We start from the raw sequence: 27,038 nt of genomic DNA on the forward strand, positions 1-27,038 counted from the left end.
ACACACCATACACTACACACTATACACCACATATTATACACCACACACTATACACCACACACTATACACCACACACTATACACCACACACCATACACTACACACTATACACCACATATTATACACCACACACTATACCCCACACACCACACACTATACACCACACAACATACACCACACACTATACACCACATACACCACACACCATACGTTATACACCACATACTATATACCATACACCACACTCTATACACCATACACTATACACCACCCACTATTCACCACACACTATACACCACACACCATACGCCATACACTACACACTATACACCACACACCACACACTATACACCACACACTATACACCACACATTACACACCACACAACATACACCACACACTATACACCACCCACTATACACCACACACCATACACCATACACTATACACCAGACACCACACACTATACACCACACACTATACAAAACGCACCATACACCACACACCATACGTCATACACCACATACTATATACCATACACCACACACACTATACACCATACACTATACACCAGACCACCACACACTATACACCACCCGCTATACACCACACACGATACAAAACACACCATACACCACACACCATACGTCATACACCATATACTATATACCATACACCACACACTACACACCATACACTATACACCACACACTATACACCACACACCATACGCCATACACTACACACTATACACCACACACCATACACCGCACAGAAGGGCAAACTTTGACAGTTTAAAGAGGCAGCTGAGAGAGGGGGTGTCGCGCTTGGCCGTGAACCTGACAGATGACACCGACCTGATAACGAGGTCTGAGATTGCCGAGTTCCACGACAATTTAAATAGTGAGTTACTTAATGCACAAAGGCAGAACATACCATACAAAAAACTCAGATCAGACAACAATGACCCTAAATGGATAAATAATTATTTAAAGAACATCATTGGCCAAAAGAAGGCTATAGGTAGAAGGATAAATCGTGGCGAAATTCACCTCCGGGACTATTATAGGGTAATGGCGAGTAGGGGTTAAAACAGAGATAAGGAAAGCAAAGAGGAATAATGAGGTAAGGATAGCAAGGGGAGGCGAACAAACCCAAAGGATTCTGCAAATGTATCAAACTAAAACACGAGAAAAGATTGGACCAATGCGGTCAGACTTCGGCGAGCTCACTGATAACGGCGGAGAAATGAGCAATAATTTGAATAAATATTTTTCAACAGTTTTCACCACCGAAAATTTAAACATGATACCTGAGGCACCGACTCTATACAGAGATAGTGAAGAAAACAAATTAAGTGAGATAGTAGTGACTAGTAACGATGTTAGTAAGCAAATAGACAAACTAAAGCCTAATAAGTCACCTGGTCGATGAGATATTTGCCAGAGTATTAAAGGATGTAAGGAAGAGCTTAGTATGCCCTTAGCAAAGTTGTTTAACATGTCATTAAAAACAGGTTAGTACCAGAATCCTGGAGGATAGCGAATGTAATACCGATTTTCAAGAAGGGGATAGATCACTATCCTCTAACTACGCAATCAGTCTAACATCAATAGTAAGCAAATTACTGGAAGCAATCATTTCAAACTCTATTCGAAATCACCTGGAAGCACCGATTGATCAATGATTCCCAGTTGGCTTCTAGCGGACGTTCTTGCCTAACTAATCTATTAACATTCTTTTCCCATACGCCATACATTACACACCATACACTATACACCACACATTATACACCACCCACTATACACCATACTATACACCATACCAGACACCACACTATACACCACCCACTATAAACCACACACCATACACCATACACCACACACACTATACCATCACTATACACCACACACTATACACCACCCACTATACACCACACACCATACACCATACACTACACTCCATACCTTGATCCTCCTCCTGCATTTCATGCTCTTTCATCCCTCCTCCTCTCTCTCCTCTTTCCTCCTAACCCTCTTCTTCCCCACCGCTCTTTCCCCACCTCATTTCCCTCACCATTCTCCTCCTTCATCCCTCCTCCTCTCTCTCCTTATTCCTCCCAGCTATATTAGAACATGGTGTTGCATCTTCTCACACAGTCTAACTTCTCATTCATCCATATTTTCCTCTTTTATCTGCTGTACAGTGTACAGTATACCTGAAGTCAGAAGTTCACCCTCTCTCTCCACGTGGCCAGTATTGACCCCAAATGCTGTAAACAGCACCCAACAAATGACAGTCGTGATAAGTAGTTGGGAGACTCATTCCAGTGACTTATCCTACTGTTTCAATATGTCACTGCTTCATTATCTCGCTGCTTCATTATCTCACTGCTTTATTATCTCACTGCTTCATCATCTTACTGTTTCATCATCTTACTGCTTCATTATCTCACTGCATTATTTTAATGTTTTATTTCCCACTTCATTATCTCCTTTCTTCATTATCTCACTGCTTCATCATCTTACTGCTTCATTATCTCACTGCTTCATCATCTTACAGCTTCATCATCTTACTGCTTCATCATCTCCACTGCCTCACATTTTTAATGGTTCATCATCTTACTGCTTCATTATCTCACTGCTTCATCATCTTCAGCTTCATCATCTTACTGCTTCATTATCTCACTGCCTCACATTTTTAATGGTTCATTATCTCACTGTTTCATTATCTCACTGCTTCACCCTCCTCACCTCCCATTTCCTCCCCAGCCTTCTTCTCCACATTCCCTCTTCTCTCCATTCCTCCTCTTCTTCATCTTAGCCCTCCTCCTCAGCTCTACATTTACATATTCAACAGTACACAACATGTTCATCTAATATAACGTCATGGAATCACCTCAGCATAATGAAGGGAAGATCTGGGAGGGGAGGAAGGAGCCCACACTGACATTATTACAACCAATATGTTCCTGAGTGTGAAAAGAAGAATATAGTGTGATCAGTACTATAAGGAATTACTTCTTGTGTTTACTTTTATTCCTTCTGCTGTTTATAAAGTTCAGTGTTTACCTTTATTCCTTAAGTTGTTTACAAAGTTAATTGATTATCTTTATTCCATCTGCTGTTTACAAAGTTAAGTGTTTATCTTTGCTCATTCTGCTGTTTACAAGTTCAGTGTTTACTTTTATTCCTTCTGCTGTTTACAAAGTTCAGTGTCTACCGTTGCTCCTACTGCTGTGTTGCCCGACCACATCTCTTAATCTTACCTTTTGTCTCTCTCATCATCTCTTTCCACTTATTGGCTCATCCTAGTTAATCTCTATCGCCTCGCTCTCCTCTCGTTGTATTACGTAACTAACCCATCACATTATTGCCTCTCTTACCGTACTGTTTATCACTACTTCTCATTACACTGTTATCTTCATTTCTCACCGTGATCCTGAACGTCACTCTTAATATCACCATTGATTGCTAGCTGATAAACTAAGAGCGACTGCAAAATGGTATTGAATCTTCAGTCTACAGAAAGCCGCAACATAATGGGTACAGTCGCGGTCAAAAGTTCGCTCCACGGGGTGAAATTAAGTCACTGGAATGAGTCTCCCAACTTACCGCGACTGTCGTTTGGTGCTGGGGTGCCGTTTTACAGCATTTGGGGTCAATACTGCGTCACGTGGAGAGTGGGTGAACTTTTGACTCAAGGTATACTGTACAGCAGATAAAGACGCAAAATATGGATGAATGAGAAGTTAGACTGTGTGAAGATGCAACACCATGTTCTAATATAGTGAAGCAGTGAGATAATGAAACACTGAGATAATGAACCAGTAAAAAGTGAACAGTGAGGTGTGAAATAAAACATTAAAATAATGAAACAGTGAGATAATGAAGCAGTAAGATGATGAAGCAGCAAGATGATGAAGCAGTGAGATAATTAAGCAGTGAGATAATGATCAGCGAGATAATGAAGCAGTGAGATAATGAAGCACACCAAAAATATACCACACTGGTTGCCAAAAGAGAAAGAAAATCAGTAAATTATGAAGAACAAGGAAACAGATACTGATAAATGATAGTGTGAAGCAGGTCGATGGTGCAGAATTATGAGAGGCGTAGATGAGGCAGAGGACTACTGGTGGTGGTGGTGGCGGCTGTGGTGGCAGGAGACGTGAGGAACAAGAGAGAGGCAGCAGGAGACGTGAGGAACAAGAGAGAGGCAGCAAGACCCGTGAGGAACAAGAGAGAGGGAGGCTGGCGTAGTTCTGATAAGAGAAAAAAACATGTAAACAAAGAGAAGGGGGAGAGGTGAGAGAAGCAACGAAGGGTGACTGAAAGAAATGAGAGAAGGGAGAAAAGAAAGGTGAAGGGAGAGAGAAAAGAAAGGAGAGAATAGAGAGAGGAAAAAGAAAGAAAGGGGAGAGTGATGAGAGAAGCAACGAAGGGTGACTGAAAAAATTTGGGAATGGAGAGAGGAAAGAGAAGCAACGTAGGATGGATGAAAGAAAAGAGAGAGGGAGGGTGAGAGAAACTAAGTGTGGAAGTTTTATATGAGAAAGAGGTGAAGGATGAATGTGTGACAGGAGGAAGAAGACAAGAGTGGGAACAATAAACGAGAACGGAAGGAGGCGAATGAGGAGGAGACAATAGTAAAAGAGGAGAGGGAGGTGGATAAGAAGGAGGAGCTAAGGCTAAGAGTGGTGTTTGATGATGATGAGAGGAAGTGGTGGTGGAAGAAAAGGAGAAGGGGAGAAAGGAGGGAGGCAGGTAAGATAAAGAGTGGAAGACGAGGAGATGGGAGAGAAGGAGGAAGTGAATGAGGAGGTTAATGATGTGGATGATGGGAGGAGGGCGGGATGAGTGTGGCAGAGGGAGGAGAAGGAGGAGAAGAAGGACGGGAGGATTGTGGCAGAGGGAGGAGGGAGGAGAAGGAGGACGGGATGAGGTGTGGCAGAGGGAGGAAGTGGGGAGGAGGGCGGGATGAGGTGTGGAGGAGGGTAGGGAGGAGGAGGGCAGGATCAGTGTGTGCAGAGGGAGGAGTAGGAGGAAGAGGACGGGATGAGTGTGGCAGAGGGAGGAGTGGGAGGAGAAGGAGGACGGGAGGAGGTGTGGGGGGAGGAGTGGGAGAAGAGGACGGGATGAGGGTGTGGCAGAGGTAGGAGGAGGAGGAGGGACGGGATGAGGTGTGGCAGAGGGAGGAGTGGGGAGAAGGAGGACTGGGATGAGTGTGGCAGAGGGAGAGTAGAGGAAGAGGAGGGGAGGAGTGTGGCAGAGGGAGGAGTAGGAGGAGGGAAGAGACGGGATGAGGGGGCGGAGGGAGAGTGAGGGGAGGAGGAAGAGGAGGATGGAGGGCAGAGGAGGAGTAGGAAGAGGGAAGAGACGGGAGGAGGGTAGAGGAGAGAGAAGAGGAAGAGGACGGGATATGTGGCAGAGGGAGGAGTAGGAGGAGGAAGGAGGATGATGAGGGCAGAGGGAGAGTAGGAGGAGGAAGAGGACGGGATGAGTGTGGGCAGGAGGAGAGGGAAGAGGAAGAGGATGGAGAGTGTGGCAGAGGAGGGAGAGAGGAGGAAGAGGACGGGATGGGAGGGCAGAGGGAGGAGAGAGAGGAGAAGAGGACGGGATGAGTGTAGAGGGAGGAGAGAGGAGGAAGGAGGATGGGATGAGTGGGGAGGGAGGAGTAGTAGGAGGAGGAGAGGACGGGATGAGTGTGGCAGAGGGAGGAGTAGGAGGAAGAGGACGGATGAGGGTGAGGGAGGGAGTAGGAGAGAAGGAGGACGGGATGAGGTGGCAGAGGGAGGAGTAGGAGGAGAAGGAGGACGGGATGAGTGTGGCAGAGGGAGGAGGAGGAAGAGGACGGGATGAGGGTGGGAGGGAGGAGTGAGGAGAAGGAGGGATGGACAGAGGGAGGGGAGGAGATAGAGACGGGATGAGGGAGGGAAGAGTGGGGGAAGAGGAGAAGGAGGACGGGATGAGTGTGGGCAGAGGGAGGAGTAGGAGAGGAAGAGGACGGATGAGGAGCAGAGGAGGGAGAGGAGGAGAAGGAGGACGAATGTGGCAGGGAGGAGGTAGGGAGGAAGAGGACGGGATGGAGGGGGCAGAGGGAGGAGAGGGAGGAGAAGGAGGACGGGATGAGGGCAGAGGGAGGAGAGGAGAAGAGGACGGGATGAGGTGTGGCAGAGGGGAGAGGAGGATGGGGAGGACGGGATGAGGGCAGAGGGAGGAGAGAGGAAGAGGAGGATGAGTGGCAGAGGGAGGAGTAAGAGGAGAAGGAGGACGGATGAGTGTGGCAGAGGGAGGGGGTAGGGGAGGAAGAGGACAGGAGGAGGGCAGGGAGGAGGGTGGGAGGAAGAGGACGGGACAGGAGGTGGGGCAGAGGGAGTAGGAGAAGAGGACGGGGAGGAGGCAGAGGGAGGAGAGGAGGAGGGAGGACGTGGGATGAGGTAGAGGGGAGAGAAGAGGGAGAAGGAGGACGGATGAGTGGGCAGAGGAGGAGTAGGGAGGAAGAGGGGACGGGATGAGGTGGCAGGAGGGAGTGGTAGAGGAGAGATGGACAGAGTGTGGGTAGAGGAGGAGTGAGGGAGGAAGAGGACGGGATAGTGGTAGAGGGGAGGAGTAGAGGAAGAGGACGGGAGGTGGAGGCGGGCAGAGGGAGGAGGAGAGAGAAGGAGGACGGGATGAGGTGGCAGAGGGAGGAGTAGGAGGAGAAGAGGGACGGGATGAGTGTGGCAGAGGGAGGAGGAGAAAGGGAAGAAAGGGGAGATGTGAAAGGAAGAGCAATGAGTATGATTAAGCTTGAAAGAGAAAGGTGATTTAAATGAGAAAAGGAAACAGGAGTAAGTAAAGAAGAGAAAAGATAGTATGATGAATTGTGGAGGAGGGGGAGGAGGAGGAGGAGGAGGAAGAATAAAAAGGAATAGGAGGAGGAGGGAGGAGGCACGAAGAGCAGTAGAGGAAAGATGAGTAGAGGAGGAGGAGAAGAAGAAAGAGAAGGAGAAGGAAGAAGAGGAAGGGACGAGGAGAAGTAGGAAGGCGCAAGAGGAGGAGACAGTTGCTAAAAATCTAGGGAGAGGAGGAGAGAATGTTTCTGTCAGAACATAAAAGGTAAAGAGGTGGGTAATAGGAGGTAGGGGTGGAGTGGGAGCAGGAGGCAGGGGGAGTGTTGCACAGAGGCAGGGGGTGAGGGGTGCAGGAGGCAGGGGTGAGTGTGGTACAGGAGGAGGGGGTGAGTGTTGCACAGGTGAGGCAGGGGGTGAGTGTGTGGGTGGGGGGAGGGGGCAGGAGTGTGTGTGTGGGAGGGTACAGGAGGCAGGGGTGAGTGTGGGCACAGGAGGCAGGGGGTGTGGTGCAGGAACCAGTGGAGTGTTGCACAGGAGGCAGGGGGAGTGTGTGCAGGAGAGCAGGGGTGAATGTGGTACAGGGCAGGGGTGAGTGCTGACAGGAGGCAGGGGGAGTGTGGTACAGGAGGTGGGGGTGAGTATGGTACAGGAGGCAGGGGGTGTGTGGCACAGAGGTGAGGGGGAGTGTGGTAAGAGGGTGAGTGTGCTGTAGGAGGCAGGAGGTGAGGTGGCAGGAGGCAGGGGGGAGGGGTGGGGGGAGGTGTGGGGGTGGGCACAGGAACCAGGGGAGCGTACAGGGAGGCAGAGGTGAGTGTGGTACAAGAGGGAGTGAGTGTGGGTAGGAGGGCAGAGGGGTGAGGGTACAGGAGGCAGGGATGAGTGGTACAGGAGGCAGGGGGTGAGTGGCAGTAATGAGGCAGGGGGTGAGTGTACAGGATGCAGGGGTGAGGGTACAGGAGGCAGGGGTGAGTCTGGCAAGGTGGGGTGTGGTACAGGAGGCCGGGAGTGTGGGTGGGGTAGGAGGTAGGGATGAGGGGTAAAGAGGGCAAGGTGAGTGTGGCAGAAGGCAGGGATGAGGGTACAGGGGGCAGAGGTGTGTGTGGTACAGGCGTGTGTGGTACAGGAGGTGAGGTGAGGTGGCACAGGGGTAGGGGAGTGTGGGACAGGAGGGCAGGGGTGAGTGGGGACAAGAGGCAGGGTGAGGTGGTACAGGAGGCAGGGGTGGAGTGGTACAGGAGGCAGGTGGAGTGGGAAGCAGGAGGCTGGGTTGAGGTGGTGGCAAGAGGCAGGGGTGGAGTGTGGTACAGAGGCAGAGGTGAGTGTACAGGAGGCAGGAGGGACAAGAGCTGGGGTGAGCATTGTACAGGAGGCAGGGGTGAGTGTGGTGGCAGGAGGAGGTGGAGTGTGGTACAGGATGGGGTGAGTGTGGTACTGGAGGCAGAGGTGATTGTGGTACAGGAGGCAGGGGAGGGACAAGAGGCAGGGGTGAGATATAGGTGAGGGTAACAGGAGGCAGGGTTGAGGTGGGACAGAGGCAGGGGAGGGTACAGGAGGCAGGGGTGAGTGTGGTACAGGAGGCAGAGGGAGGGTACAGGAGGCGAGGTGGAGTGTGGCACAGAGGCAGGGTTGAGGGACAAGAGGCAGGGGTGAGCACAGGAGGTGGGGGGAGGAGGGCAAGGAGGGTTGGAGGGCACAAGAGGGAGGTGAGTGTGGTACAGGAGGGCAGAGGTGGGGAGTGTGGGACAAGTGGCAGGGTTGGTTTGGTACAGGAGGGTGAGCATTGTACAGGAGGCAGGTGAGGAGGTGCCAGGAGGGGTGGGGTTGAGTGTGGGACAAGAGGCAGAGGTGAGTTTGGTACAGGAGGCAGAGGGAGGTGGCACAGGAGGTGCAGGTGAGTTTGGTACAGGAGGCAGGGGTGAGTGTGGGCACAGGAGGCAGGGTTGAGTTTGTACAGGAGGCAGGGGGTGGGAGTGTGTACAGGAGGCAGAGGTGAGTGTGGTACAGGAGGTAGAGGTGAGTGTGCACAGGAGGCAGAGGTGAGGTGGCACAGGAGGCAGAGGGTGAGGGTACAGGAGGCAGGGGTGAGTGTGGTACAGGAGGCTGTGGGGGTGAGTGTGTGGGACAAGAGGCAAGTGAGTGGCACAGGAGGCAAGGGTGAGCATTGTACAGAGGCAGAGGTGAGTGTGGCACAGGAGGCAGGTGTGGCACAGGAGGCAAGGGCTGATGGGGACAAGAGGCAGGGGTGAGGTGGCACAGAGGCAGGGGTGAGTGTGGGACAAGAGGTGGGTGGGGTGAGTGTGTGGGTACAGGAGGAGGTGAGTGTGGTACAGGAGGCAGGGGGTGAGGGTACAGGAGGCAGAGGTGAGTGTGGTACAGGAGGCAGAGGTGAGGTGGGACAAGAGACAGGGTTGAGTTTGGCTAGGAGGCAGAGGTGAGTGTGGTACAGGAGGCAGGGGGTGAGGGTACAGGAGACAGAGGTGAGGGCAGGAGGAGGTGAGTGGGCAGGGAGGCAGAGGTGAGTGGTACAGGAACCAGGGGGAGGTACAGGAGGTAGGGGTGGGAGTCTGGTACAGGCGGCAGGGGTGAGTGTGGTACAGGAGGCCGGGGTTGAGTGTGGCACAAGAGCAGGGTGAGGCAGAAAGAGGGCAGGTGAGAGTGGGTACAGGAGGCAGGGGATGTGGTACAGGGGGCAGGAGGTGAGGTGGCACATGAGGCAAAGGACAGGAGGCAGAGGTACAGGAGGCAGGGGTGAGTGTGGCACAGGAGGCAGGGGGTGTGGCAGGAACCAGGGGGAGGTACAAGAGGCAGGGGTGAGTCTGGTACAGGCGTGGCAGGGGGTGTGGTACAGGAGGCTGAGTGTGGCAAGAGCAGGGGTGAGTGGTAAAGAGGGCAGGGGAGGGTACAGGAGGCAGGGGATGAGTGGTACAGGGGGCAGAGGTGAGTGTGGTACAGGCAAAGGGGGAGGTACAGGAGTGAGGTGAGGTGGCCAGGGGTAGTGAGGATGGCAGGTGAGCGTGGGACAAGAGGCACGGGGGGGTGTGGCACAGGAGGACAGGGTTGAGGTTACAGGAGGCAGGGGCTGAGGTGGAAGGGGCAGGCATGAGCCTGTACAGAACGCAGGGTGGAGGATACAGGGGCAGGGGTGAGTGGTGACAGGCAGGGGTGAGCGTGGGACAAGAGGCAGGGGGTGAGTGTGGCAGGAGGCAGGGGGTGAGTGTGGCACAGGAGGCCGGGGTTGAGTGTAGTACAAGAGCAGGTGAGGGGAAGGGGCAAGGGTGAGCATTGTACAGAAGGCAGGGGTGAGTGGGATAGGGAAAAGAGAGAGGTGGGGTTAGGGGTGAGTGTGGTACAGGGGCAGAGGTGAGTGTGGTACAGGAGGCAGGAGGTGAGTGTGGCAGGATGGTGTGAGGTGGGACAAGAGGCAGGGCTGGTTTTGGTACAGGAGGCAGGGGTGAGCATGTACAGGAGGTGCAGGGTTGAGTGTGGGACAAGAGGCAGGGGTGAGTGTGGTACAGGAGGCAGAGGTGAGTGTACAGGGAGGCAGGGGTGAGTGTGGTACAGGAGGCAGGGGTGAGTGTGGTACAGGAAATATGAGTGATTGTGTTCTAGAGGACAAGGAGAAAGATGTTTGTTTCAATGTGTTTCTTTCACCAATGTTTTGCAGATCTAGATTTTCTGAGTTTTCCACGAGGGGATTGTTTAATAGGCACTTCTGCATCCGTGCAAGACGACGAAGCGCATAAGTGTTTACATGCCTGGAAAGCATTGTGAGTTCATGCTTGTTTCGTGACCATTTTTGGGACGCTATGCCTGAATGGCTGTTTTGCCGTTGTCATATTCAGTAACAGGATGAGTGTGTGGGGGGTGCACACTATCTGTTTATGGAAAGCGGCAACCAAAGCTTGTTTCTAGTGAAGAGGGATATCACAGAGGGACGAGGTGTTGGAGACTTTTGAGTGGGGAAGTTATAGGTTGGTAGGTGAGGATGTCGTGAGAGAGAGTTGTACACCATTGTTTGAAGAAGTGTTGTTGGGATGCTGCTACATCACGTACATTTACATGTAGAGACAAGGAACAACATGAGTAGAGAGATGTTCCATCGTTCAGAGAGGGTAAATTGGTATGAATCGACTTAAACAAAGGTAATTTTCAGGCCATTATATATTCAAATACTGGAATAAATTGGAGAGAAACAAACTTTTGATGAGGGATGGGATGGGTGTGGAGGATGGTGGCGTGGGAAAAGTCGTGGTGTGGAGGGATGGTGGTGAGAGCAGTGGGGGAGGAGGTGTGGGGAGAGTTGTGTGTGGGAGGGATGGTGGGAGGTTGTGGGTGTGGGGGGGTGGAGAGAATTGGTGGGAGGATGGTGGTGGGAGACTTGTGGGTGTGGGAGGATGGTATGGGAGAGTTGTGGGTGGGAGGATGGTGGGTGAGACTTTGTGGTGGGAGGATGGGCATGGGAGAGAGTTGTGGTGTGGGAGGATGGTGGTGTGGGAGATTTGGGCATTGGAGGATGGTGGCGGGAGAGTTGTGGTGGGGAGGATGGTGGCGTGGGAGAGTTGTGTGGGGAGATGGTGTGGAGAGAGTCAGGTGGGGAGGATGGTGGCGTGGGAGGTGGCGGGAGGATGGGTGGCGTGGAGGATGGTGGTGGAGGATTGTTGCTTGAAGGATTGTGGTGAAGTGGTGGCGTGGAAGGATGGTGATGAAGTATGGTGGTGGGTGGCGTGGGGAGTGATGGTACTGGAGGATGGTGGCGTGAGAGTTGTGGTGGGAGGATGGTGGCGTGGATGATGGTGGCGGAGGATGGTGGCGTGGGAGGATGGTAGGTGATGCTGCAGGGTGGCGGATCGTGAGGATGGTGGAGTGGAGGATGGCGGGAAGGATTGGGACGTAGAAGTAGGGTGGCGTGGAAGGATGGTGAGTGGGAAGTATGGTGGCGTGGAATGGTGATGGTGGCGTGGGAGGATGGTGGTGGCAGGATGGTGGCGTGGAGAATGGTGGTATGAGGATGGTGGTGGAGGTGGCGCAAGTATGGTGGCGTGGGAGGATGGTGGTGTGGCAGGATGATGGCGTGGGACGATGGTGGCGTGGAAGGATGGTGGTGTGGCAGGTTGATGGCTTGGAAGGATGGTGACGTAGAAGGACCGTGGCGTAGGAGGATGGGCGTGAAGGATCGGCGTGGCAGGATCGTGGCGTGGCAGGATGGTGGCTTGAAGGATGGTGACGTGGAATGATCGTGGTGAAGCGCGGTGGCGTGGGAGGATAGAGAAAGAGGATGGTGCGACGATGGCGTGAGATGGTGGCGTGGAATGACGTGGTGGGAGGATGAAGGCGTGGAAGGACGTGGCGGGAGGATGGCGGGAAAGGATGGTTGCTGAAGGATTGTGATGTAGAAGTAGGGGTGGCGTGGAAGGATAGTGGCGGGAGTGATGGTGGCGTGCAAGTATGGTGGCGTGGAGGATGGAGTGTGGGGAGGATGGTGGCGTGGGAGGGCGGTGGCGTGCAAGTATGATGGCGTGGGAGGATGGTGGTGGGAGATGGGGTGGGAGGATGGTGGCGTTGAGGATGGTGGCGGGAGGGTGGTGGCGTGTTATGGTGGCGTGGAGGATGGTGGGAGGCAGGCGTGGAGGATGGTGGCGGAGGACTGTGACGCGTAGGTGGCGTGAAGGTTGGTGGCGTGAGGGTGGTGGCGTGCAAGCATGGTGGCGTGGAGTGATGGGGTGTGAGGATGGTGGCGGAAGGTGGTGGTTTCGGATGATTGTGACGCAGAAATAGGGTGGCGTGAAAGATGGTGGTGTGTGGAGGATGGTGGCGTGAGGGTGGCGGGAGGACAGGCGTGGGGAGGACAGTGGGGGAGGATGGGGGTGGAGGATGGTTGGCGAGAGGTGGTGGGAGGAAGTAGGGGTGGCGGGGATGGTGGGTGGGAGGGGATAGTGGCGTGGGGATGATGGTGGGATAGTGGGTGGGATGGTGGGTGGGAGGAGAGGAAGGATGGTGGCGTGGAGGATGGTGGCGTGGGAGGATGGTGGCGTGGGGATGGTGGCGTGGGGGAGGATGGTGTGAAGGATGGTGGGTGAGGATGGTGGCGGGGAGGATGGTGGCGTGAGGATGGTGGTGTGGAAGGATGGTGGCGTGGAGGATGGTGGCGTGGAGGATGGTGGCGTGGAGGATATTGGTGGGGAGGACATTGGCGTGGAGGACGGTGGTGATGACAGTGGGATGATGTGGCGTGATGACAGTGGCGTGATGACGCTGGTGTGGAGTGATGGCGGGGAGCATAGAGCGTGCCAGGGATGGTAAGGATGATGGTGGTGGTGGAGATGGTGATGTGAAAGCATGGTGGCGTGAGTGATGGTGGTGCAAGCATGGTGGCGTGGAGGATGGTGGCGTGAGGGTGGTGGTGTGAGGATGGTGGTGGTGCTGTTGTGGGATGTCTCCATTACAGACAGCAGGCAGAAAGAGAGATGGAGAGAGAGAGAGAGAGAGAGAGAGAGAGAGGGCCAGACAATGTGACAGAGAATAAGAAAAGAGAAGGAGAGAGAGTGAGGGGAGAGATTGGACAGAGAGACAGACTGGTGAATGCTGGTAAATGACTTAAATGAAGTAAATAAAGGAAACAAAGAGACGTTTGACAACATAGATACTGGAATGTAACAATGACTGACAACAAAAGACAAATACATATAGCACACACACAGACAAAGGGAGGGATGGAAAGACAACAGGGAGGTGGGAGGTGAGGTGAGGGAGGGGTGGGGAGGTGAGGTGAGGTGAGGGGGGAGGGGGGAGGTGGGAGGTGAGGAGGGGTGAGACGGAGGTGAGGAGGGGAGGGGAGGAGGAGGTGAGGAGGGGGTGAGGGAGGAGACAGGAGGTGAGGGGAGGACAGAGGTGAGGGGAGAAGAGCATGAGGTGAGGGGAGGAGAGAGAGGTGGAGGGAGGAGGAGACGGTAGGTGAGGGGTGAGGGAGGAGACGGTGAGTAAGGAGGGGTGAGGAGGAGGTGAGGTGAGGGGAGGGGTGAGGAGGAGACGAGGGGGAGGGAGGAGGACGGTGACAGAGGGTGAGGAGGAGAGGAGACAAGGAGGTGAGGAGACGGGGTGAGGAGACGGGGAGGAGGTGGGAGGAGGTGAGGTGAGGAGGTGAGGGGAGGAGGTGAGGGGGGAGGAGAGAGAGGAGGTGAGAGAGGGAGGAGACGGTGAGGGGAGGAGAGGGTGAGGAGGAGACGGGGAGGTGAGGAGGAGATGGTGAGGTGGGAGGGGAGGGGAGGAGATGGGAGGGGTGGGAGGAGGAGAGGGTGAGGGGTGAGGTGAGGGAGGAGACGTGAGTGAGGGGGGAGGGAGGAGACGGTGAGGGGGAGGTGAGGAGACGGTGAGGAGGTGGAGGAGGTGACAGAGGTGAGTGGATGAGGGATGAGGAGGAGGGAGGGGAGAGGGGAGACAGAGGGTGGGGAGGGGAGGGAGGGGAGGGGGAGGAGACAGAGAGAGGTGAGGTGAGGGGAGGAAATGGGAGGTGGGAGGGGAGGGGAGGAGAGAGGAGAGGGGGAGGGGAGGAGACGAGGTGAGGTGAGGGAGGAGCAGAGGTAGGGGAGAGACAGAGGGGGAGGAGACGGTGAGGTGGGGAGGGGTGAGGAGGAGACGGTGGGAGGTGAGGGGTGGGAGACGCAGAGGTGAGGGTGAGACGGTGAGGGTGAGGAGGAGACGGTGAGGGTGGGTGGGGGTGAGGGGAGGAGAGGAGGAGGGAGGTGTGAGGTGAGGGGTGGAGGAGGAGGAGGAGAGGTGAGGGAGGAGAGAGAGGTAGGGGGGAGGGGAGGAGACAGAGGGGAGGAGGTGGGAGAGACGAGATGGGTGGGGAGGGGGAGGGGGAGATGGGAGGGGGAGGAGACGGTGAGGAGGAGACAGAGGGGAGGTGAGGTGAGGAGGAGACGAGGTAGGAGGGGGAGGGAGGTGAGGTGAGGAGGGTGGGGTGAGGGGTGAGGGAGGAGACGGTGAGGGTGAGGAGGAGACGGTGAGGAGTGTGAGGAGAGGAGATGGGAGGGAGGAGGATGTGGGAGAGAAAGGAGGTGAGAGGGTGAGGGAGAGGATGAGGTGAGGGGGGTGAGGGGAGGGGAGATGAGGTGGGGAGAGGTAAGAGGGGGTGAGGTGAGGTGAGGGGAGGGGAGGTGGGAGGTGAGGGAGAGAGGTGAGGGTGGGGAGGGGAGGGGGGGAGAGGGAGGGGGAGGGTGAGGGGAGGGGTGAGGGGAGGGGAGGGGAGGAGGGAGAGGTGAGAGGGAGGAGGGGTGAGGGGTGAGGGTGAGGGTGAGGAGGAGAGGTGAGGTGGAGGAGAGGCGGAGGAGGAGAGCTGTGAAGGAGCAGAGGTGAGGGAGAGACGGTGAGGAGGTGAGGTGTGAGACAGAGGAGGAGGAGGGGTGAGGAGACAGAGGTGAGGAGGAGAGAGGTGGGAGGGGGAAGGAGAGGTGAGGGTGAGGGGGAGGGGAGGTGAGGTGAGGATGAGGGAGGAGACGGTGAGGGTGAGGGTGAGGCAAGGTGAGGGTGGTAGAGACGGTGAGGGGTGGGGAGGGCGAGAGGGAGAGGAGGAGATAAGGGAGGAGGAGGAGACAGAGGGGAGGTGAGGAGGGAGGTGAGGAGGTGAGGAGGAGACGGGGTGAGAGAGGAGGAGATGTGGAGGGGTGAGGTGAGGAGGAGACGAGGGGGAGGGGAGAGGGGAGGTGAGGGTGAGGGAGACGGTGAGGTGGGAGGAGGGAGACGTGAGGGGTGAGGGGCGAGGGGACGAGACGGTGGAGGGGTGAGGCGGAGGTGAGGAGGAGAGGTGAGGGTGAGGATGAGGACACTGGTGAGAGGGAGACAAGGAGGTGAGGGGGAGGGGAGGAGATGGTGAGGAGGTGAGGTGAGGGGAGGTGAGGAGGAGACGAGGTGAGGAGGGAGGGGGAGGAGGATGAGGTGAGGTGAGGGGAGGAGGTGAGGGGAGGATGGGTGGGAAGGAGGGAGGAGACAGAGGTGAGGGTGAGGAGGAGGAGGAGAGGTGAGGGTGAGGGTGAGGGAGGAGACGGGTGGAGGTGAGGTGAGGAGGAGACGGTGAGGAGAGAGGAAGATGAGGTGAGGAGAGAGGTGAGGGAGGTGAGGAGATGGGAGGAGGTGGGAGGGGAGGGGAGGAAAGAGGAGGTGAGGGAGGAGAGAGGGGGAGGGGAGGAGAGAGGGGGAGGGGGAGGGGAGAGGGGAGGAGAGGTGAGGGAGGTGGGAGGAGGGGTGGGAGGAGGAGACGAGGTGAAGGTGAGGGGAGGAGACGGGAGGGGTGAGAAGGGAGGGGTGAGGGGAGGAGACGGTGAGTGAGGTGAGGGTGAGACAGAGGTGGGAGGAGGAGACGGTGAGGTGAGAAGGAGGGTGAGGGAGAGACTGTGAGGGTGAGATGAGGGGTGATGATGAGGGAGGTGAGGGGAGACGTAAGGAGGTGAGGTGAGGAGGAGAGGGGTGAGGGGAGAGACAGAGGGGGGAGGGGGAGGTGAGAAGGAGGGGAGGTGGGAGGAGGTGAGGTGAGGTGGGAGGAGGTGAGGAGGACAGGAGGGTGAGACGTTGAGGTGAGGTGAGGGTGAGGAGGAGACGGTGAGGGTGAGGTGAGAGGAGATTTGGAGGTGAGGAGGGAGGAGGAGACGGTGAGGTGAGGGGATGAGGAGAGGAGGGGGAGGAGAGGTGAGGGGGAGGAGAGAGAGGGGTGAGGAGGAGGAGGAGATGGGGTGAGGGGAGGAGACAGAGGTGAGGGGTGGGGAGGAGGAGACAGAGGTGAGAGGGGGAGGGGGATGAGGGGAGAGACGAGAGGGGTGAGGTGAGGGAGGAGACAGAGGTGAGGAGGGGTGAGGAGGAGACAGGAGGGAGGGGTGAGGGGAGGAGACAGAGGGAGGGGAGGTGAGGACAGACGAGGGGAGGTGAGGAGGAGACAGAGGGGGAGGGGTGAGGGGAGGAGACGGTGAGGGTGAGGTGAGGGAGGAGACTAAGGAGTGGGAGGGTGAGGTGAGGACAGGATGAGGAGGTGAGGGGGAGGTGAGAGGGTGAGGGTGAGGGGATGAGGGGAGGAGGGGGAGGGGAGGGGATGAGACGGTGAGGGGAGGGGAGGAGAGGGGAGGTGGGAGGTGGGAGGAGGGGGGAGGAAGGGGGAGGAGACAGAGGAGGTGGGAGGAGGTGAGAGAGAGGTGGGTGGGAGGTGGGAGACGAGGGGGAGGAGGAGACGGTGGAGGGGAGGGTGAGGGAGGGGAGGGGTGAGGGGTGAGGAGAGGGTGAGGGAGATGCAGGAGTGTGGAGGAGGGAGGGGTGAGGGGGAGAGGTGGAGGGGGAGGAGACAGAGGAGGAAGGGAGAGGGAGGAGGAGACAGAGGTGAGGGGTGAGGTGGAGACGGAGGTGAGGGGAGGGGAGGTGAGAGAGAGGAGGAGAGGGGGAGGGGTGAGGAGACAGAGGTGGGGGAGGTGAGGAGGAGACAGAGGGAGGGGTGAGGAGAGATGCAGAGGTGAGGGGTGAGGGGTGGGAGACAAGGAGGTGAGGGGTGAGGAGGAGGGTGAGTAAGGGAGGGAGGTGAGGTGAGGGGTGAGGGGAGGAGACGGGGAGGGTGGGAGGTGAGGTGAGGAGAGACGGTGAGGGGAGGAAGGGAGGGGTGAGGGTGGAGACGGTGAGGTGAGGGATGAGAGAGGACAGGAGGTGAGGGAGGGAGGTGAGGGGAGGTGAGGGGGAGGAGAGGTGAGGGGGAGGAGACGGTGAGGTGAGGTGGGGAGGTGAGGAGGAGGGAGGGAGGTGAGGGGGAGGTGAGGTGAGGTGAGGAGGAGACAGAGGTGGGAGGTGAGGAGGAGACGGGAGGGGGAGGTGGGAGAGGGAGGGGTGAGGGAGGACGGTGAGGGGGAGGAGGAGGGGTGAGGGGTGGAGACGGTGAGGGAGGAGGAGACGGTGAGGGTGAGGGTGAGGGTGAGGAGGAGGTTGAGGGAGGAGGGTGAGGGGTGATGAGGATGAGGTGGAGGAGGGAGGTGAGGTGAGGAGGAGGGGAGGAGACAGAGGGGAGGGGAGACAGAGGGGAGGAGAGGAGGGGAGGGAGACAGAGGGGGGAGGGGAGGGGAGGAGACAGAGGGGAGGGGAGGAGACAGAGGTGAGAGGGGTGAGGGGAGGTGAGAAGGAGGGGAGGGGAGGAGGAGGGGTGAGGTGAGGTGAGGTGAAGGGAGGTGAGAGGAGACGGAGGAGGTGAGGGAGACGGGGAGGGGAGGAGAGAGGTGAGGTGAGGTGAGGAGGAGACGGTGAGGTGAGTGAGAGGTGAGGGAGGAGACTGTGAGGAGGAGGGGTGAAGGTGAAGGAGGGTGGGGTGAGGGAGGAGGGAGGGAGGGGGAGGGGGAGGTGAGGTGGGAGCAGAGGTGGGAGGGGTGAGGTGAGGGAGGAGACGGTGAGGTGAGGGGGGAGGAGGGGAGGAGATGGGGAGGGGGTGAGGGAGGAGACAGGAGGGGTGGGGAGGTGGGAGGAGACAGAGGTGGGAGGTGAGGGGAGGAGGAGGGAGGGGAGGAGAGGTGAGGGGGAGGAGGAGGAGGAGAGGTGAGGGGTGAGGAGGAGACGGTGAGGGGTGAGGGGTGGGGGGAGGGGAGGAGGAGGAGGAGACGAGAGGGTGAGGGGAGGGGAGGAGACGAGAGGTGAGGAGGAGGACAGGAGGGTGAGGGAGGGGTGAGGGAGGGTGTGAGATGAGGTGAGGAGGAGAGGAGGAGGAGAGGGGTGAGGGGTGAGGAGGAGGGGAGGAGACAGGAGGTGAGGTGAGGGAGGGGTGGGGAGAAGGAGGAGGAGACAGGGGGGAGGGGAGGAGGAGGGGTGAGGTGGGAGGAGATGGGAGGGGAGGATGAGAGGAGACGAGGGGAGGGGAGGAGATGGTGAGGGGGAGGGAGGGAGGTGGGAGACGGTGAGGTGAGGAGAGACAGAGGTGAGGTGGAGGAGGAGACGGTGAGGTGGGAGGGAGGGGAGAGAGGGTGAGGAGGGTGAGGAGGAGACGGTGAGGTAGGGAGGGGTGGGAGGAAGGAGGGGTGAGGGGTGAGGAGGTGAGGTGAGGTGAGGAGGAGAGGTGAGGTGGGTGAGGAGGTGAGGGGGGAGGGAGACAGGTGAGGGTAGGAGGAGGTGAGGTGAGGGGGAGGTGGGAGGAGGAGACGGGTGGGAGGAGGAGGGGAGGAGACAGAGGGGGAGGGGAGGTGAGGGAGGAGGGGAGGAGGTGGGAGGAGGAGGGGTGAGGAGGAGGTGGGAGGAGAGGGGAGGAGACGGTGAGGGGTGGGAGGAGGACAGAGGGGGAGGGGGAGGAGGAGACGGTGAGGTGGTGGGAGGTGGGAGGGAGGAGACGGGTGAGGTGAGGGGTGAGGGAGGTGAGGAGGGTGGGGAGGGGAGGAGACGGTGAGGGTGAGGAGGAGAGACGGTGAGGGTGAGGGTGAGGGTGAGGAGGAGATGATGAGGGAGGGTGAGGGGTGAGGGGTGGGAGGGGATGAGGAGGAGGGAGGGAGAGACGGGGGAGGAGATGGGAGGGGGAGGAGGTGAGGAGGAGGAGACAGAGGGGGAGGAGGAGGAAGGAGGAGGAGGGAGGGGAGATGGGAGGGGAGGATGAGGAGGAGACGGTGGGAGGGGTGAGGGAGGAGACAGAGGGGGAGGGTGAGGGGAGGAGAGGTGAAGGAGGAGGAGACGGTGGGAGGGGTGGGGAGGGGAGGAAGGAGTGGTGAGGTGAGGGGGTGAGAGAGGATGAGGACAGAGGATGAGACGAAGAGGAGGAGGAGGAGGTGAGGTGGAGGAGATGGGAGGTGAGGAGGATGAGGGGGAGGGAGGGGGTGAGAGGAGAGGGGAGAGGAGGGGAGGTGAGGTGAGGTGAGGGGAGGTGAGATGAGAGGTGAGGTGAGGGGAGAGACGAGAGACGGTGAGGTGAGAGAGACGGTGAGGTGAGGTGAGGAGGAGATGATGAGGTAGGGGAGGAGGAGACAGGAGGGGGAGGAGGAGAGGTGAGGGGAGGGTGAGGGATGAGAGGTGAGGGGGAGGGAGGAGGAGACGAGGGTGAGGATGAGGACGAGATCTGGTGAAGGGTGGGGGTGAGGGAGGAGGAGATGGGTGAGGTGAGGATGAGGGAGGAGGGGGAGGTGAGGAGGAGGGAGGGGTGAGGTGAAGGTGAGGGAGGTAGGGAGGAGATGGGAGGAGACGAGGGGAGGGGTGAGGGGTGAGGAGGAGGTGAGGTGAGGTGAGGTAGAGGAGGTGAGGAGGAGAAGGAGGTGAGGGAGGACGGGTGAGGGGTGGGGAGGGGTGAGGGGTGAGGGAGGAGACAGTAGGGTGAGGAGGAGACGGTGAGGGTGAGGTGAGGAGGAGACAAGAGGGAGGGTGAGGAGGAGACGGTGAGGAGGAAGGAGATGGGGAGGGAGGAGGAGACGAGGTGGAGATGGGAGGTGAGGTGAGGTAAGGAGCAGAGGGAGGAGGACAGAGGTGGGAGAGGAGGAGGGGAGGAGGGGAGGGGAGGAGACAGAGGGAGGGAGGGAGACAGAGGGGAGGGGAGGTGAGGAGGAGGTGTGAGGGGAGGTGAGGTGAGGAGGAGACAGAGGAGGGAGGGGTGAGGAGGAGAGGGAGGGAGGGAGGTTGAGGAGGTGAGGAGACGGTGAGGGGAGGAAGGAGGTGAGGAGAGGTGAGGTGAGGTGAGGAGGAGACTAAGGAGGGTGAGGGGTGAGGGGAGGAGACGGTGAGGGGTGAGGAGAGGAGTGGAGAGATGAGATAAGGAGAGGTGAGGAGATGGGTGAGATGAGGTGAGAGAGGTGAGGTGGGGGAGGAGGGGAGGGGAGGACAGAGGGGGAGGAGAGGGGAGGAGGGAAGGAGACAGAGGGGAGAGGTGAGGAGGAGACGGTGAGGGGTGAGGGTGAGGGGAGGAGACGGTGAGGGGTGAGGGGTGAGGGAGGAGGCGAGGGTGAGGGTGAGGTGAGGAAAGAGTGGGGAGGAGGAGGAGGAGGGTGAGGGGGAGGAGATGATGGAGGAAGGAGGTGAGGGGAGACAGAGAGAAGGAGGTGAGGGGGAGGAGGTGAGGAGGTGAGGGGTGAGGTGAGGGGAGGAGGATGGGAGAGGGGGAGGTGAGGGGAGACGGTGAGGTGAGGTGAGGGAGGAGACAGAGGGGTGGGAGGGAGACGAGGAGGTGAGGGGAGGAGAGGAAGGAGAAGGAGGGGTGGAGGGGAGGGAGAGGTGGGAGGTGAGGAGAGGGTGAGGGAGATGGTGAGGTGAGGGGTGAGGAGGAGACGTGAGGGAGGAGGTGAGGGTGAGGGGTGGAGATGGGAGGGGAGGTGAGGAGAGTGAGAGGGAGGGGTGAGGAGGAGACAGGGAGGGGTGAGGGGGAGGGGTGGGAGGGAGGGAGGTGAGGTGAGGGAGGAGGATGAGGGGGAGGTGAGGGAGGAGACAGGGAGGGGAGGTGAGGAGGAGGGGAGAGGAGGTGGGTGAGGAGAGTGAGGGGAGGGGAGGTGAAGAGGGAGGAGGAGACGGTGAGGAGGGGGAGGTGAGGTGGGTGAGGGGAGGTGAGGGAGAGACGTGAGGGTGGGAGGTGGGAGGAGACAAGGAGGGTGAGGGGTGAGGAGGAGACGGTGAGGAAGGAGGAAGGAGGGTGAGGTGGAGAAAGAGGTGTGTGAGGGGTGAGGTGGGAGAGGTGAGAGGTGAGGAGGAGATGGTGAGGGAGGGGTGAGGAGGAGGAGGAGGGGTGAGGAGGAGACAGAGAGGAGGAGACAGAGGGGTGAGGTGGAAGAGAGGAGGTGAGGTGGGAGGAGGAGACGGAGGGGAGGAGGAGGGAGGAGACTGAGGGTGGGGAGGTGAGAGGGTGAGGGTGAGGGTGGAGGGAGGAGACGGTGAGGGTGAGGGGTGAGGGTGAGGGTGAGGGGGTGAGGGGAGAGGTGAGGAGGAGGAGACGGTGACTGTTAGGGTGAGTAAGGAGAGAATGTGGGGCAGGGAGAGGAGAGGGAGAGGATGAAGGTGAGGGGAGAGAGGGTGGGGGAGAACAGAGTGTGCAGGAAAGGAGAGAAGGAGAGGGTGAGGAGACAGAGTGGCAGGGAAAGGGGAGAAGGAGAGGGTGAGGGAGAACAGAGTGGAAAGGGGAGAAGGAGAGGTGAGGGAGAAAGAGTGTGGGGAGGGGGAGAAGGGAGAGGGGTGAGGGGAGAAACAGAGTGGGGAAAGGGACAGAAGGAGGGGGTGAGGGAGAACAGAGTGAAAGGGGGAGAAGGAGAGGTGAGGGAGAAGAGAGGGTGCAGGAAAGGGAGAGAAGGGGAGAGGGGAGGGAGAACAGAGTGTGAGGAAAGGGGGAGAAGGAGAGGGTGAGGGAATGGGAAAGAGGAAAGGGAGAGAAGGAGAGGGTGAGGAGAACAGAGGCAGGAAAGGGGGAGAAGGAGAGGGTGAGGGAGAATGAGAGTGTGCAGAAAGGGGAGAAGGAGAGGGTGAGGGAGAACAGAGTGTGCAGGAAAGGGGGAGAAGGAGAGGGTGAGGAAAGGAGAAGGAGGGTGAGGGAGGATAAAGGAGTGCCCAGCTTCAATAGATGGTGTAGGGGTGAGGAACTGGTCGGCGCCGCCAGTCGCTTAGTTCTATTGTACTGAGGAAATTACTTACATATCTTGCAAGTCCTGAGAAGACGCAAATTTCTAAGAGTTATATAAAATTGTGGGTAAATATTCTCGGCGAATTATTTTTACATATCGTTTGTTGAAAAAATACTATATATATTTAAAAATATAATACTATTCTGATTATTTTTCATCATAGCTATGAATTCTCAAACAACACACATCACTCAAACAAACATATAAAAATAGTACACTAATTGACTTGGCCTTAGAATTGACCATAACAAATACAAAAATATAGACTCAGTGTTTAAAGGACTCCAGCTGGTAGTCAAAATACAATATGACAATTATTCTGCCTGGTATATAATAGCCTGAAATAGACCCAATAAACATATATCTGTTATATTAATACACATTATCCACTTAGTGTGTCTACGATGCGTTGTATTTAAATAGTCATTATGTCTACTCAGTTATATTAAGCAATAGGAAAATAACTTATTGCACCAGTGAATCTTGGAGGTGGGGAAAGGGAGACAGGTGAGTGTGGTGGTAGAGGAGGGAGGGTGAGTGGTGTGGTAGAGGAGGGAGGGGTGAGTGGTGGGATGAGGCAGGTGAGTGGTGTAGAGGAGGTGAGTGTGGTAGGAGGAGGGAGGGGTGAGTGTGGTGTGGTAGAGGAGGGAGGGGTGAGTGTGGTGTGGTAGAGGAGGGAGGGGGTGAGTGTGGTGGGAGGAGGAGGGTGAGGGTGGTGGTAGAGGAGGCAGGGAGTGGTTGTAGAGTGGGAGGGGGTGGTGGTGAGGCAGGGGTGAGGGTGTGGTAGAGGAGCAGGTGAGTGTGGTGTGGTAGAGGAGGGAGGGGTGTGGTAGAGGAGGGTGAGTGTGGTGGGAGGAGGGGGGTGGTGTAGGAGGAGGGAGGGGTGGGTGGGTAGAGGAGAGGTGAGTGGTGTGTGGGTAGAGGAGGCAGAGGTGAGTGTGTAGTAGGAGGAGGGAGGGGTGGAGTGTGGTGTAGAGGAGGCAGGGTGAGTGTGGGTGTGGGAGGAGGGGAGGTGAGTGGTGGTAGAGGAGGAGGGGTGAGTGGTGGTGGGAGGAGGCAGGGGTGAGTGTGGTGTGGGAGGAGGCAGGGGTGAGTGTGGTGTGGTAGAGGAGGCAGGTGAGTGTGGTGTGGTAGAGGAGGCAGGGGTGAGGTGGTGTGGTAGAGGAGGCAGGTGAGTGGTGGTAGAGCAGAGGGGTGAGTGTGTGGTAGAGGAGGCAGGTGTGTGTGGTAGAGGAGGCTGGGGTGAATGTGGTGTGGTGGAGGAGGCAGATGTGAGTGTGGTGGTAGAGCAGGGAGGGTGAATGGTGTGGTAGAGGAGGCAGAGGTGAGTGGTGTGGTGAGCAGGAGGGGTGAGGTGTGGTGTGAGTGGCAAGGGTGAATGTGGTGTGGTAGAGGAGGCAGGGTGAGTGTGTGGTTTGAGAAGAGAGAAGAGGCAGGGGGTGAGTGTGGTAGAGGTGAAAGGAGGCAGGGGTGAGTGTGGTAGAGGTTAACAAATTTGCGAGGCTCTGAGTAGAGTTAGCCTTCTTTTTGGTAATCCAGTCAGTCCTGACACTTAGGGTGTTATTACTACTGCCACGCTGGACAGAGGTTCATACACAAAGAAATTGATCTCTACAGTAATAGTATATATATTGGGTGATCAGGGCCTTCGTGCCCGTGGCGAGTCCGGTGGTACAGTTTACGGAGGCGTGAAAGTTCGCACGCTCGTGCTGTCAGCGCACAACCGCCGTCCGGCTGACAGCGTGAAGCGACATCGTTTTCCAGATTGTCGTGGTTGTTATAATCATGGTTGTGGTTGTTATAATCATGGTCGTGGTTCTTATAATCATAGCCGTTGTTGTTATAATCGCGGTCGTTTTTATAATCATGGTCGTGGTTATACCTGCGGTCGTGGTTGTTATAATCACGGTGCGTTATAATTATGGTCGTAGTTGTTATAATCATGGTCGGGGTTGCTATAACGGCGGTCGTGGTATTATAATGGTGGTCGTGGTTGTTATAATCATGGTCGTGGTTGTCATAACATGGTCGTGGTTGTGACTGGCTCGCGTTTTTTATAATCATTGTCGTGGTTGTATAATCATGGTCGTAGTTAGTTGTGATAATGGTCGTGGTTATAATCATGGTCGTGGTTGTTATAATCATAGTCGTGGTTGTTATAATCATAGTCGTGGTTGTTATAATCTGGGGTCGTGGTTATGATCATAGTCGTGGTTGTAATAATCATGGTCGTGGTTGTTATAATCATGGTCCTGGTTGTTATAATCATGGTCGTGATTGTTAATAAGGGTCGTACCTGAGACTAACATAGAATAAACCCCACACTCCACTTATCTCAATAAACCCAGATTTACTCTCACCAATCAACAGGATTAGAGACCATTAGGATTGTACCAATACCATACATTTCACACTGATTAATAACAAAACATTTAATCACATTTCCAGTTAATGTCTTACGGATATCTTATCAAGTTGTGAGTCTTATATGTCTATATTATTATGTTTATTTCTTACAAATATTTATAGTTTGTTGTGTATTATATTGTATGGGTATGGTATTGTGGGTATTGTATGGTATTGTACTGTATTGTATCCGGCTGACGGCGTACAGCGAATGAGGGTGCAGCACGGTACTTGCATGGTTAATTAGTGTGTGTTTTCCATTGTAAATAAAATGGTTAATTAATGGCTTCCTAAAGAAACCATCGACATGGAACCAGGTTTGTTCCACTCTACGAATTTTTTGCGATTTTTCCACCAAGTTTGATGAAAAACGATTGTGTCGTTTCGGCTGCACAGACAGACAGACAAACAGACAGACAGACATACATTCGGATAGCGCTATAGTATATTAGGTAGCTCATAACCATGTGGGCGATATCACTGTTCACTGCCACTCAGGACACTGGTTCATATACAGAATAAGTCATATTCTATTTGAGGACTATTCAGTGTGATCTATCAGATTTTGGATAGACAGCAAGAATGTCATCAAGCACTTCCGATTCAACGTAGCAATTATATCTGTACTGTAGAGTAGAGAGGAAGCTGGGTATGGTGTGAAGAGAGGGGAGGCAGAGGTGAGTGTGGTATGAGGAGAGGAAGGCAGGGGAGGCGGCAGCATAAAAGGCAAGGAACTAGTATGTGTGGTGTGGTAAAAGTGTGGATCAGTGTTTTTGGAGAAAGAAGAGAAGGATGAACGTTCAGGAGAGAGAATTGAGAGACGTAGGGGAAGAAGGGGGTGTAGGAAGGAGTGAGGGAAGGAGGACGGGGTAGATTGGGGGGGTAATATAGGTGGAAGGAAGGAAGAATGGAGAGACGGCTTGAAGGATTAAAGGGGAGAAGGATAAGGGAAAAGGAGGTGTGAGGGAGGGAGTAAAAGAAGGAAGGAAGGGTAGAGGAAAGGAGAACGGGAAAGAAGGATTGAGGGGAGGAATTAAGGAGGGATGAAGGAATGAAGGTGGGAAAGAGAGAGTGACGGAGGGAATGAAGGGAAGGGAATAATGAAAGGAGAGAGGGATGGAGGAAGGTGAAGGAGGGAGGGAGAGGAGGAATGGTGGGCTGGAGGTAAGGAGGAAGAGAGAGAAGGTTGGAGGGAGGAGAGGGAAGGAAGGAGAGAGGGGTAAATGTTGGAGGGGGAGAAAAAGAGTCAGCCGTGAATGTCTTAGGGGAAAGAGTAGACAAAAATAGATTAGTGGGCGGAAGACGAGATGGATTTCCCTGGATAAAGATTGTTTAATTATAGGAGGAGCAGTGAGGAGTGGAGAAGGGAGAGGAGGAGGAGCTGGAGGAGTGCGGTAGAGGGGAAGGAGGAGAGGTGAGAAGGAGGAGGAGGAGGAGGAGGAGAAGGAAGAGGAGGAGGAGGAAGTGGAGGAGGATCTACAAAGCTTGTAGTACAGTTTGCCTTTTTTCTGATTAATTCAGTCAGGTCTTGACACTGAGGGTGGTATCACTTCTCAATGTAGGACAGAGGTTCATACACAAAGAAATACATCATATTCATTAACAGCTATATATGTATAGAGGTCAGATTCATATGGGTAATGTCACTGTTCAGGAGTTGGAGGAATTTGCGGATGAAGGAGGAGGAAAAGGAAGAGAGGTGAGCGTGGTGATGAAGGAGGAGGAAGAGGAAGAGAGATAGAGTGAGTGTGGTGCAGGAGGAGGGGGGAGAGGAGGAGGGTGTGTTGGGAGTGATTTTGGTGGTGAAGAGGGGCGGGAGTAGGAGGAGGAGTAGGAGGAAGAGGAAGTGAGAGAGAGTGTGGAGGAGATAGGGTAAATGAAACAGAAGAACAGGTATATATACACTCCTCGCCATTACATTATGCGCAATGTGGCCGACGGGAAGTGATTTTTGCTGAAGTGTCTCACAACCCTCCACGCCAGCCAGCTGAGGCCGAGGCAAGCATTGTAAGTCTGTCAGTGAAGGAAGACTGAGGACAAGTCAGCCAGCAATCAAAACGTTCTCCAGTTGCCCGCGTAAATTTTGTGAACGAAGATTTATGAGGTTTACCCCCACCGACATTGCCCTATTTATTTCCACAATGTCTGTTGTTTCTTTGTTTGTTTTACCACAATGGGCAGGAGGAAAGATTTAACAGTAGAGCAGATAGCGTCAAT

The 27,038-nt window shown here is 55.9% G+C and overlaps 1 protein-coding gene across 1 annotated transcript; it reads right to left on the reverse strand.

The window, feature by feature from the left end:
• Positions 1 to 15,320: 15,320 nt before the first annotated feature.
• Positions 15,321 to 16,704, reverse strand: LOC121860024 (the record flags this gene model as incomplete). The annotated part of the gene is made up of 2 exons (XM_042357038.1): positions 15,321 to 15,371; positions 16,624 to 16,704. Coding segments are annotated over 2 exons (132 nt in total), but the record flags the coding sequence as incomplete, so codon positions are not given.
• Between the last annotated feature and the right edge of the window lie 10,334 nt (positions 16,705 to 27,038).

Source organism: Homarus americanus, unplaced genomic scaffold (assembly GCF_018991925.1).
Source record: "Homarus americanus isolate GMGI-L3 unplaced genomic scaffold, GMGI_Hamer_2.0 scaffold824, whole genome shotgun sequence".
Taxonomy (NCBI): Eukaryota; Metazoa; Arthropoda; class Malacostraca; order Decapoda; family Nephropidae; genus Homarus; species Homarus americanus.